This window comes from Nicotiana sylvestris, chromosome 4 (assembly GCF_000393655.2).
Source record: "Nicotiana sylvestris chromosome 4, ASM39365v2, whole genome shotgun sequence".
NCBI classification, from domain to species: domain Eukaryota; kingdom Viridiplantae; phylum Streptophyta; class Magnoliopsida; order Solanales; family Solanaceae; genus Nicotiana; species Nicotiana sylvestris.
In genome coordinates, this window is record NC_091060.1 from 111,599,819 (window position 1) to 111,612,396 (window position 12,578).

Here is a 12,578-nt window from a genome sequence, read left to right on the forward strand (position 1 = left end):
GGCTTACAGACTTGCGTTGCCACCGAGTTTATCAGTTGTGCACCCCGTGTTTCATGTGTCCATGCTTCAGAAGTACCACGATGATCCATCCCACGTGTTAGACTTCAACACTGTCTAGTTGGAGAAGGACTTGACCTATGAGAAAGAGCCGGTAACTATTCTAGACTGCCAGGTTCGTTAGTTGAGATCAAAGAATTTCCCTTCAGTTCGTGTACAGTGGAGAGGTCAGCCTATTGAGGCAGCGACATGGGAGTCTGAGTCCGATATGCGGAGCCGTTATCCTCATCTTTTCACCGACTCAGGTACTTTTCTATGTCCGCTCGAGGACGAGCCGTTGTTTTAGAGGTGGAGAATGTGATGCCCTAAAGATCATCTCTTGTTTAAGAAGTCAAATTTGCGTCCCAAGGCCTTGAAAATCTCTTTTTGTCTTACCTCGATTTGCGTGTACAGTCCAGGCGCATTTCCGGAAAGCTTTTATGTGAAATTTAAGAAAATAATGAATTTGGCCTTTAAAATTAACTAAAGTTGACTTTGGTCAACATTTTTGGTAAACGGACCCGGACCCATAATCTGATGGTCCCTAGGGTCCGTAGTAAAATATGGGACTCGGGCGTATGCCCGAAATCGAATATCGAGGTCCCTAGCCTGAGAAAAGAATTTTTAAAGAAAATTGTCTGCTGGGAAATATAAAGACTTTTTGAAATGAAATGATGCGTGTTCTTGAGGGTATCGGGCCTGTATTTTGGTTCCAGAGCCTGGTACATGTTTAAAATAATAATTAAGTCGAATCTGTGAAAATTGGTAAGAAGCAGAGTTGATTTGGTATAAATCGGACCTTTAATTGAGAAAATGAAAATTTCAATGTTCTTAAAGAATTTCATGAATTTGAGGTTAAATTCATAGTTATTGATGTTATTTTGATGATTTGATCGCACGAGCAAGTCTGTATGATATTTTTAGACTTGTGTGCATGTTTGGTTTGGAGCCGCAAGGGCTCGGGTGAGTTTTGGATAGGCCACGGGATGATTTGGACTTAGGAAAATGCAGCTGTGCATCTGCTATTTTGCACATGCCTCTGATCTCGCAATTGTGAGATCAGGCTTCGCAATTGCGAAGTGGTCAGGCTAGGAAAATGCGACCAAAGTGTCGCAATTGCGAACCAAGCCTGGGCAGGCCCTCTTCGCAAATGCAACCTCAGGCCTGGAAAATGTGAAGGCCCTTAAATCGTAATTACGACGTTTCCTTCGCAAATGCGAAGATAGCAGGATTTCAAAGGGTTCACAATTGCGAACCCCTGATCGCAATTGCAATAATTGTACCTGTTAAGTGAGATTTCAGACAGGATTCTTCATTATTTTACAACTTTCTCAAATCCTAAACATCCTTAGGCGATTTTTCAAAGGCTCAAACTTCTCCAAATCATAAGTAAGTGATTTCTAACTCATCTTCTTCAATCTAATCCATCTTTTTACATAATTTCACTTCAAAATCTAGGGATTTTCATGGAAAATTGGGGGGTTTTGGGTAGAAATTAGGATTTTCAAATTTTGGGGATTTGGACCTCAATTTGAGGTCGGATTTCAAAACTAAATGTATATTTGAGTTCGTGAGTGAATGAGTAATCGGGTTTTGGTTTGAACTTCGGGTTTTGACCAAGCGGGCCAGGGGTCGATTTTTAACTTTTTGGGGAAAACAATGAGAAATCTATTTTCATGCATTAGAATTGGTTTATTTAGCATTTATTGATGTTATTAAGTAAATTATGACTAGATACACGCGAATTGAAAGTGGAACCGAGAGGTAAAGCGGTAATTGAGGCTTAATCTTGCCCGCAGAATCGAGGTAAGTGTTTGGCCTAACCTTAGCTTGAGGGAATATGAGTTGTAGTCTTATTTGCTATGTGTTAGTATTGAGTACGACGTATAGGTGTGGTGACGAGTATCTATACGTTGGTGTCAAGCATGCCCGTGAGTCTTATATCATGATTGTTGTGACTCTATTATGTATCGATCATGCTCAAATTGATGATTATCAATGTTAAACAAAGCTTATGAAAGTTTCTTGGTAATTAACTATTGTTGAATATTGGCTCAAGTTGAGTTTTATTTTGTAAAGTAATTGTTAAAAACGAGATTGGTTATAGTTGAATCCCTTGCCGGGGTGTTATTTTTGATATTGTTAATTCCCTTGCCGGGATGTATTGTCTATTATTTGGGTGAGGAAGAGTGTAAAGCACGAAGGGTGATGTCGTGCATGATATTGTGAGTGAGTGTAATGCATGAAGGGTGATGCCCTGCTGATATTATGAGTGTTAATGCATGAAGGGTGATGCCGTGCCATGATTTGAGAGTTGCACGAAGGGTGATGTCGTACCGATATTGTGAGGAATAATGCATGGAGGGTGATGTCGTGCCATGATTATGAAAGATAAGGCACGAAGGGTGATGCCGTGCCATTTCTGTTGTTTTATATGGTGAGGACGAGAGTAAAAGCACGAAGGGTGATGTCGTGCACGTGTTACCATTTCATTATTCTTGTTGATATAGATATGATGTTCATTATGCTTCTTTATTGATGCTTCTTTATTGGTTTATCGTTAGAATCTGATATTCCCCGCAGCATGTCCTCTTTCCACCTTATTCTATTGATTCTTGTTACTATGATTTTGTTTGTATATGATTTAACTGCACAGATTTATATGGTTGTCGTGTCCTAGCCTCGTCACTACTTCCCCAAGGCTAGGCTCGACACTTACCAGTACATGGGGTGCGGAAAAAGGAGGTGTGACAGTATTGATGCTACACTCTGCACTCTTTTGTGCAGATTTCGGTGCCGGATCCGGTGAGTAGCTAAGGTAGCTGCCTTCAGTCCAAGGAGACCAAGATAGATCTGCTGGCGTCCGCAGAGCCTAAAGTCCCCCTTCCCTGTTTTAGCTTTCTGCTGTCTCTTTTCATTTTGAGAACAATTGTATTTTTCTTTCGAGACCAATATTTGTAGAAATTCATAGATGTTCGTGAATTTGTGACACCAGATTCGTGGGTAGACATGTATCGGATTATTTGAATTTTTTATAACTTTTCCACACTTTTCATCTGTTTAACCGTAGTTATTGTTTATATTTGTTTGGGTTAATTGCGAATGGGTTAAAACCTTAATAGTTGGCTTGCCTAGATTTCACGAGTATGCGCCATCCCGACTCCCGAGGGTGGAAAATTCGGGTCGTGATAATTTTGCATAAATAACCATTTACGTAATGACCGTTTTACGTGAACAGTCATAACAGACATTTTGAAGAGCTGCACCTCTTTGTTTAAACTCAACATGTTGGCTATAAATAGCAAACCATTCTTTCAGATTTTTCTTACGAAAATTCTGAAATCTCCTTCTTTCTTCTGCATTGTTTTAATTACAAAGCAAGCAACAGTAAGTGTGATTTGCTACTAATTATTGTGTTCGCTGAAACACTGGGGTTTGAAGTACCGCTATACCAGTGTGTAATCCGTTCTATGATGGAAGGAAATAATCCACAACCTCGGGTAATTGGAGGGGATTAAGTTCCTTAAGGAAACACTGTGAATTCAGTGGGCTCGGATTAAATTCTATTTCTTCTACATTTCTGTTTATACGTTATTTTTCCTTCTCCAAAATTATTTTACAAATGCAATATACTAACAGGTTTAATTAATTTGACCTTTAATCAAGAGTTTTTGTGTCTTTAGTATTTCTTCGTGTATTTCGGAAGATACCATTGGAGTTTTATTTTCTCGCTTGATTTCAAGCTAGTCTTTTGTTGCTTCATTTGTCTTTCAAGGAAAAAGTTTCGGAAGTTCAAGTTAATTGGATTTTCCTCTATAAATTAGTCTTCCCATTTAAAAATTCGAAAATTTCCATATCAAAGCTTCTAGTAGTAAACCACATTCGTCACCTTTTGGTAAAAACAAGATGCTCTCTATCGCGTACACATACAAAGGAAGTAATTCGATAGCTAATGATTTAGCTAATTTGACCTTTTGCCAAGCCTTGTTTTGAATGACATATGCTTGTGTCTTCTTAGTTCTAACATATCTTTATGTATTTCGGGAAATTAAATTCTCTGCTTGATTTCAAGCTAACTTTTTTGTTAATTTATTTGTCTTTCAAAAAAATAATATTTTCACCCTTAAAGGTTTAGGGTGAAAATTATTTTGATCCCCCAACTTTACCTTAAAAATCAAACTCCTCCTCCAATATTTAACAATAGACATTATGCTCCTCCTATCATATGCATTATCTATTTTACCCTTGAAACTTTAATTTCTTCCTCTATGCATATATGTTTTTATTATATTATATAAGATATATTTTGTCTTTAGCTAAGTGTTTTATAAATTTAAATACTTATCTAAATTTTATAATTAAAGTTCAATAAAACTTAACTAGAATAGTACTTTTATGAATTTGTAACAAAATTTTTGTCGTTACTCTTTTTTATTTTTACTTTAATATTAAGTATATATTTAAGTTTTACTTCCTCTTTTTTATTCTTTATTATATATATATATATAATATTCTTAATTAATCTGGAAATATTTTCTAAATAGTAATTTAAAGAACATCTAAGGTATAAATATGTAATCTTTTAGGAATTTATTAGGAAATCTCCCTCTATTTTTAATTATTTTTTTTATATTACAGCACTAACTTTTATTTGATTGATGTTAATATGATCTTTTATTCTAATATTTTAACTATGCCCATTTTTTTTATTCAATTTCAATAAATTATGCATGATTGATTATTGTTTTTTACTTTTTAAAATTTTTAAAAAGAACAAAGATAATAGAGATCAAGGCTGATAAGATTGAGGGTAAAATAGGTACTTTAAAAATACAATTGAGTTTGGAGAAGTAGAATATCTGTTGTTTAATATTAGAGGAAAGTTTAATTTTTAAGACAAAATTGGGGGATCAAAATGGTTTTCACCGAAAGGTTTAATAATTTTCCTTTATAAACGTCATTCTCAAAATTCTTTGTTTCCTTTATAAATGAGTCTTCCCATTCCCGTTTAGAAATTAGGAAAAATGAATAAATCAAGCTTTCCATTAAAATTACTTTTATTAAAAAAACAAATAAATTATTGCTCTTAGCTGCTCCCTAAACATCCTCAATTTTCTGGCCAATTTGTCCTCAAACAAAGCTTCGGCCTTTAGCTGCTCCCTCCCAAAACCCTAAAACAGAGCACTCCCTCATTTGAAATCAGCTTTCGGAAACCCTAAAGGAAAAAAAAATGGGAATGAAGCTATTCGATGGTGACGATGATGATGTAGAGAAGCTGGACAAAATTGAGATAAACGAGGAATTCGCCCGCCGCTACGAACACAACAAGAAACGAGAGGACTTGCAAAAGCTCGAAGAACTGAAGAAGAAAGGCGTCATTGATGACGAATCCTCTTCCGAAGACACAGAGGAGGAAGAAGAAGAAGAGGATTTAAACCCTACAAGTAATTTAAAGTTCTTTGATGCTTTGCTTAAGATTAAAAAAGGCGACCCTGTTGTTTTGAATAATAAAGATGCTAAGTTATTCGATTCTGAATCTGAAACAAATTCTGAGTCTGAGGAGAAGAAACATAAAAATAAAAATAAAAAGCCAATGTATTTGAAGGATGTAGTGTCTAAGCATTTGATAGAGGAGGGTCCCGAGTTCGGAGATGAAGAAGAGGAGAAGAAAGTGAAGACGTATTCAGAGGAGCAAGAGGATTTGAGAGAGGAGTTTTTGAATGCTGTTAAGGAGGATGAGGAGGAAGAGGACTTGTTTAAGGTGAAAGGGAATGAGAAAAGAGAGGACGGGTTAGGTGATGACGAGGAGGAGGGAAGTAATGAGATTGCTAAGAAGTTGGATGAGGTTTTCGGGGAGGATGAGAAGTTGGATGAAGAGACATTGTTTATAAAGGATTTTTTTAGGAAGAAGATGTGGAATGATGATAAGAAAGGGAAGAGGGCGGATGATGACGAGGATGTGAAGTTTTCGGAGGATGAGGAGGAGATTGAGAGACAAGAGGATTATGAGAGAGAGTTTAATTTTAGATTCGAGGAGAATGCAGGGGATCGAGTGTGGGGACATTCGAGGCAGGTGGAGGGATCTGTGAGGAAAAAGACAAACGCGAGGAAGTTGCAGAGGGAGAGAAAGGAAGAGAGGATGGTGCAGGCAGAAGAGGAGAGGAAAGAGGAGTTGAAACGTTTGAAGAACTTGAAGAAGAAGGAGATGAAGGAGAGGCTTGATAAGATTAAGGAGACTGCTGGGATAGGAGAGGATGAGGTTTGCTTATTGGATGTCGATGATTTGGAGGAGGAATTTGATCCTGACGAGCACGATAGGAAGATGAAGGCGGCTTTTAGTGATGCCTACTACGAGGCTGATGATATAGATCCCGAGTTTGGGAGTGATAAGGATGAAGATGATGGTGACCTTGAGAAGCCAGATTTTGACAAGGAAGATGAGTTACTGGGACTGCCGAAGGGATGGGATAAAGTGGACGAGCCTCGTGATGGCTTTTTATCAACTAGGGAAAAACTTCTGAAAGCTATAGAGAATGAAGGTGGTGATCATGAGCAAGCAGGAGATGATAATAAAGGAAGTGCTGATGATGATGAGGTGGCTGCAGAAGGTAAGCGGAAGAAGAAGAGGAAGCGAACTAGTACATTAATGAAAACAGTTAAAGAACAGCTGATGGAGGAGTATTACAAGTTGGACTACGAGGATACTATTGGAGACTTGAAGACAAGATTCAAGTATAGGCCTGTCAAAGCCAAGAGATTTGGGCTAACTCCAGAGGAGATGTTAACAATGGAGGATAAGGAGTTAAATCAGTATGTCTCTTTGAAGAAGATAGCACCTTATAGAGAAAAGGAATGGAAGGTAGACCGTCTGAAGACACTCGAAGTGAGAAAGAAACTTAAAGGAGAAGTTTCACATGTGCCAAAAACTGAAAAGAAGAGAAAGTTTGATAACAAGGAAAAATTTGATGGTGAGACAGATGATAGAAAAGGGAAGCAAGAGGAATCTAATGGAGATGCAAGCAAACAGTCGAGGCGAAGTAGGAGGCGGAAGCAACAAGCTGAGCATAAGCTGTCTGAAGCCAGGCTTAAGGCATATTCAGCTAACCTGTCAGAGTCAAACAGCAAAAAGAAGTAGCAGCAAGTTAATGGAGCAGCTTTGTACAACGGGTAATTAGTTAAGAATTATTTTTGATTGTTCAATTTTAAAAATTATTTGGCAGCATATTTTTTTCGAAGTGATTCGTTGGAAGCATAATATTTGCTTTTGATTGTGAATCTGTTATGTGGAAGACCATTGTATCTGGCTATATTTTGATTGAAAGTATCAAGTACATCTGTTTCATGGTGCTTTATTTTAGAAAATTAATACGGCAGTTAGGAGTTTAAATGTCATTAGAGTTGTAATTGCTCGAGTTGTAATCTATCCGAAATCAGGGGAACAACTAATGTAGAATCATTCTGATTGCTTCCGGTCAACTCTATTATCATATCAGTGGCGAAGCTAGAAATTTCTCCAAGGGTGTTCAAACTTGAACTTGACAAAGGGTGTTCAATATATGTGATATGCCTCTAAAATCTATTTTACCTATATATACAGTATAATTTTTTGACGAAGGGTGGTCAATACCCTTAGAAGAGCATAGCTTCGCCCCTGTATCAGATGGATGATGGGTCTGCTTTGAATTCTGCAGGCCTTCTTACACTGAGTCCTTAGCTTACAGGATATATAATGGTTGTGTGAGCAAAGACATCTCCTACAGACCAGGCATCTGAAGTAGACTGAGAATAGGTGTGGTAGCAGCCCTAGTGAAAGCAAAAGGTGTTCTTTTTATAAAAATTCCGTGTTGAACCAAAGCAAGGAGAGAGAGAAAGAGAGTCCCCTACCTGATGCCCAATAAAATGGGATAAGGGAAAAAGTATATTTGTAGTAGTTATATGTGTAGGGGTAAGGTCTGCGTACACACTACCCTCCCCAGATCGCACTACTGGGTTGTTGTTGTTGTTGTCTATGTGTAGAAGAGGTGAGTAACAATTTGCGTTTTCAGAAGAAAGAGATGGGTAACACAACACTTTATAGTAAGGTGGGTAGTAAATTAATTGAATATCAAGCTTCGTGCATTAAGGCAGTAAACTATTTCAATTATTATTTTGGTAAGTAGAATTGTCTCGATTCATTTACGTAACTACAGGGTTGGTTTTCTTTCTGTGCAACTCATGTACTAAGGTCTTCAGTTTGGCATTGGTTGCAATTAGGGGTGGCAAACAGGCGGGTCGAGTTAGGTCGGATATGGGCTGATCAAATAGGTAATACAAAAACAAATAAAATATCCGACCCGACCCATATTTAATATTAATAGAAAATAGATTAACCAGCGGATAATATGGATATCCATATAATCCATGGCTTCTTAAATACGATCGTTTTTGGGAGAATTTCTAGTCTCCCAAACTTGAGGAATCCCAATTTGAGCTTTATAAATGTAAAAGTTAAACCCATTGGTTATCCATTTTTTAAGTGGACGATATGGATCTTATCCATACTTGACTCATTTTAAAAAAGTTCATTATCCAACCTATTTTTAGTGGATAATATGGATGAATAACTGTTTTTTATCCATTTTGCCACCACTAGTTGTAGTCATGAATCAAATTGCTGATTTACAAGTTAGATTTCTGGGATTTGTGTTTGTAGCTTTTAAAGATGCTGTACAATTCACTTATGTACTTTTACTTTTTAAAATGCTGGAATTGGTCAAGTCTGTTCAGCCTTGAGGACTTGTATCCATTTTTGAAGGGTACAGGGACAGAAAATAAATGACATCTTCTATGTCCTCAAACTTACACTTCCTTTGCTAAAGAACTGGTTTACCGGGTAGGATCTAAGAAATTTAAAAGGAAGCTCATGTTTCTTGGACTTCTACAAGTGAAATTTGGTTCTTTTGCTAACTCTTGCAAAGACTCTTCAGAGGACAGAAGTAGGTGGATTACTCATCTTGGTCCCAAAAAAAGTATTTTGCTACATACCTTGCATTTGTTTCATCGGAATAGAGAACACAAGTTGGCTTAGGTGGCATACCCATTTGTTTCAAGGTGGATTACTCTTCATGGCATATAATTTATATTCTTTCTCCAAGAAGTATTTCTCACCACGATGAATGATTTTCTGTAAAGAACATCATTAGGCTGGAATGTGTACTTAGCCAACATTTCAATCTAGTTATTTATCTGAGAGACAAAAGGGTGGAGATCATCTTGCTAGGAAGTTTGCCTTGATGTACTTGTAACATAGAGGGTTACAATGAGTTCTTAGTATGGATACTGCAGAATGCGCATATGGCATCCTTCTCACACCAAAGGATGCAACCTAGCGGTCGATAAACTTGGAATGATAACTGTTAGAATCCCATTGGGATTAAGTGTATGCGCGATAATATCCTTATATGGTCTTGACAATTCTTACTCCACTTGAGCTAGCTTTTGGAGTTGAGTTGGGTCGAATGTTTATTTCTTAAACATGGTATCAGAGCAAACTCTTCCTGGTTTTGGGGGTTAGCAGTATAGGTCTTCCATGTCATGTTACTTCAGGTTCCACATGTTCACCCCCAAGTGTGTTAGGGAGTGCTGGAAGCTCTATAGTTTTGGGCATTGCTCACTGCCTGAGTTAGGTTTTGGGTTTGAATTAGACACAATGTTCTTCTTAATAAAAATAACCATGAGAGACTAACATTTGAATCCAATGTTTTAACACAATAATAGTCAAGCTGGCCTGAACATCACATACCAATATTCATTTTCATATTGAACCATGTAACATAAGTGTGTGTGTGTGTGTTATTTTGGCTGGCTGGCTCTCTATTCATAACCCAAAAATGGACGATTCAATCATCGAATTCCAAATGATTCTCTCTGTCTATCCCTTGCAAGATTGAACTACATCCACCACCTCTTTATCGCATATAAATGTTTTTATTAGAATGAAGGGGAGCCTTGGAGCAACAGTAAAAGTTGTCTTCGAGTGACCTATAGCTCATGGGTTCGGGACTCGGCCACTAATGCTTGCCTTAGGGTAGCCTGTCTATATCACACACCTCCTTGAGATGTGGCCCTTTTTCGAACTACGTGAATGCTGGATTCTTTGTGCACCCAGTTGCCCTTTTATTAAACTAACAGTAACCTTCGCATTTTATAATTCTATAACATATCGGGAAAAAAATTAAATGGAGTTCAATAATTCATTTCAAAAAAGAAATTATTTGGAGCTCAATAATAATTCATGTCATCAGATGGAATTTGCTTGGATTGTAGATTTTGATCTCTTCATGCCAAATCCTGTAAGCGACTAGCCATCCCTCATACCAATTGGTATTGTTCAGCTGGAAGATGCTTTAGTTATTTTTTTTTCCTTGAGCTCTTAAGATCATTGTTGTCAGATTGATATTTTAAATCCTTTGAACTTGTAACCAATGGCTATGTTGTGCGCTTAAACTCTAAGTGATGTTGCGCCCTAGTCCTAACTTGATCGACTCTGCTGTATTCCATTGGGAGGAACACCTCAAGCCCCCCTACCCCACAACCCCACACAAAGGCCCACTGCAGACTGTTCATGCATTAATTTAGTCAGGAGTGTCAAATGGCTTTGATGAAACGTTTTTACTATTGGAAGGCCTTGCAAGAAGGGTGACTGGTTGACGAGAACTAAGTTTGAAATATGGAGAGTTTTCCTTTTATGTTGATCTTTTCTTGCACATAAGATGCTTGTAATAATTGGACTATTCGCTCAGGGTCTTGGGCCCGAATCTTTTGTGATAACCTGACAATATAATTCTATAGAGCTTATTTTGTTGCAGTTTCATTTTGTTCTGTTTTTGTCGCGGGGAGGTGGGTGGGGTTTGTTTATTATGATTCTAGCGGAGCTGTGGCTTACATGATCTTTCAGTCAGTACACAAGTCTGCTTAAACTCTTGTACTTGAATGTGTTACTTCTGTTTTTTTCGCATTTGGTAGTATGTGTTGTCTGAAAAAGAAAGAAGAGGTGTCACATTTAGTTCTTTTTTTCCGGCATTCTTACATATCAATTAAGCTTGATCTTACTGAATGTTAGGTTTAAGCATATGCAGGTTGTCCATCTCAGTGATCAATGAGAAGTCGTGGCCACAAATATAGTCTACTGGCAAGGGCTAGCGTGGAATCGAGTTTTGCAGATCTAGCTAATGGTTGTATTTTATACTGATCTGTTAGAATTTTTTTGATGAACAATTGAAATTTTGTCATAGTTCTTATGGAGTTGGTAAGAACTTATTTTTGAGATTGAAGGACGATATGTTTCTTGTGTGCGGTTGTTCACACCTGTCACTTCATTTCATTTTTTTTTAATATAACGATTTCTGAAATCTTATGAAGATATTGATGTGAGGAATGCAGAAAAGTGGTCTCCTAAGCCCAGAAATCTCGTGTTATCTTTTGTTTTTTCTTTTCCTCTTTATTCTTCTTCTCTTTCATTTTTTTTCTCTCTTTTTTCTTCTCTTCATATGTTTTAGTTTTCTTTTCCATGGAGATCGTAGTAGCTGTGAAGCAGATTATTGTAATGCTGTATTTTGTCCCGGGCCCGGGCCTTAGTGAGCCTAACGGGCCGGGCCTCGCGGTCCCGGGCTTCGTGGTCCCGGGCTCTGGCGGTCCCGGTCTTCGTGGGCCTAATGGGTGGAACCGGCCCGTGACGGGCCTAAGCCCACATGGTCCTGTGCTTAACGGGCCGGACTCGTGGGCTTCGCGGGCCTAGCGGGCTTTTTTTTTTTTTAAGACAATTTCTTGTAGTATCATGGCTATATTAATATGTAGTATATATGTATATCTAATTATTAAAGTGTTTGACGAAAAAGAAAATAACAAAACAATAGTAAAACACTAAATTGTCATGCATAAATATCACTTCTTGAAGTATATTATATTGTATCTTATGTATATATATTCTCTTATATATTTTCTTTTAGTATATGTATTGTATCTTATGTATATATATTCGCATAATAATATATTTTCTTGTAGTATATATATTGTATATTATGTATATATTGTAGCATAATATATTTTCTTGTAGTATATTATATTGTATCTTATGTATATATATTCTCTTATATATTTTCTTGTAGTATATATATTGTATCTTATGTATATATATTCGCATAATATATTTTCTTGTAGTATATATATTGTATCTTATGTATATATTGTAGCTTATAAATATATTTTCTTGTAGTATATATATTGTATATTATGTATATATTGTAGCATAATATATTTGCTTGTAGTATATTATATTGTATCTTATGTATATATATTCTCTTATATATTTGCTTGTAGTATATTATATTGTATCTTATGTATATATATTCTCTTATATATTTTCTTGTAGTATATATATTGTATCTTATGTATATATTGTAGCTTATAAATATATTTTCTTGTAGTATATATATTGTATATTATGTATATATTGTAGCATAATATATTTTCTTGTAGTATATTATATTGTATCTTATGTATAT

The 12,578-nt window shown here is 36.6% G+C and overlaps 1 protein-coding gene across 2 annotated transcripts; it reads left to right on the forward strand.

Moving 5' to 3' along the window:
- Positions 1-5,119: 5,119 nt before the first annotated feature.
- On the forward strand, positions 5,120-11,367 carry LOC104240223 (uncharacterized). 2 transcript variants are annotated; one of them, XM_009795015.2, is made up of 2 exons: positions 5,120-7,203; positions 11,138-11,367. In XM_009795015.2, exon 1 carries the CDS (start codon positions 5,267-5,269, stop codon positions 7,169-7,171), a length of 1,905 nt encoding a protein of 634 aa, XP_009793317.1. In that variant the 5' UTR covers positions 5,120-5,266; the 3' UTR covers positions 7,172-7,203; positions 11,138-11,367. The 2 variants fall into 2 exon arrangements, with proteins under 2 accessions (XP_009793317.1, XP_009793308.1); XM_009795006.2 differs by having other exon boundaries at positions 5,121-7,203; positions 11,154-11,367.
- Positions 11,368-12,578: the final 1,211 nt, after the last annotated feature.

Bases quoted from the DNA above. Each gene is read 5' to 3' on its own strand.
- LOC104240223 (XM_009795015.2), top strand. From the start codon at position 5,267: ATGGGAATGAAGCTATTCGATGGTGACGATGATGATGTAGAGAAGCTG.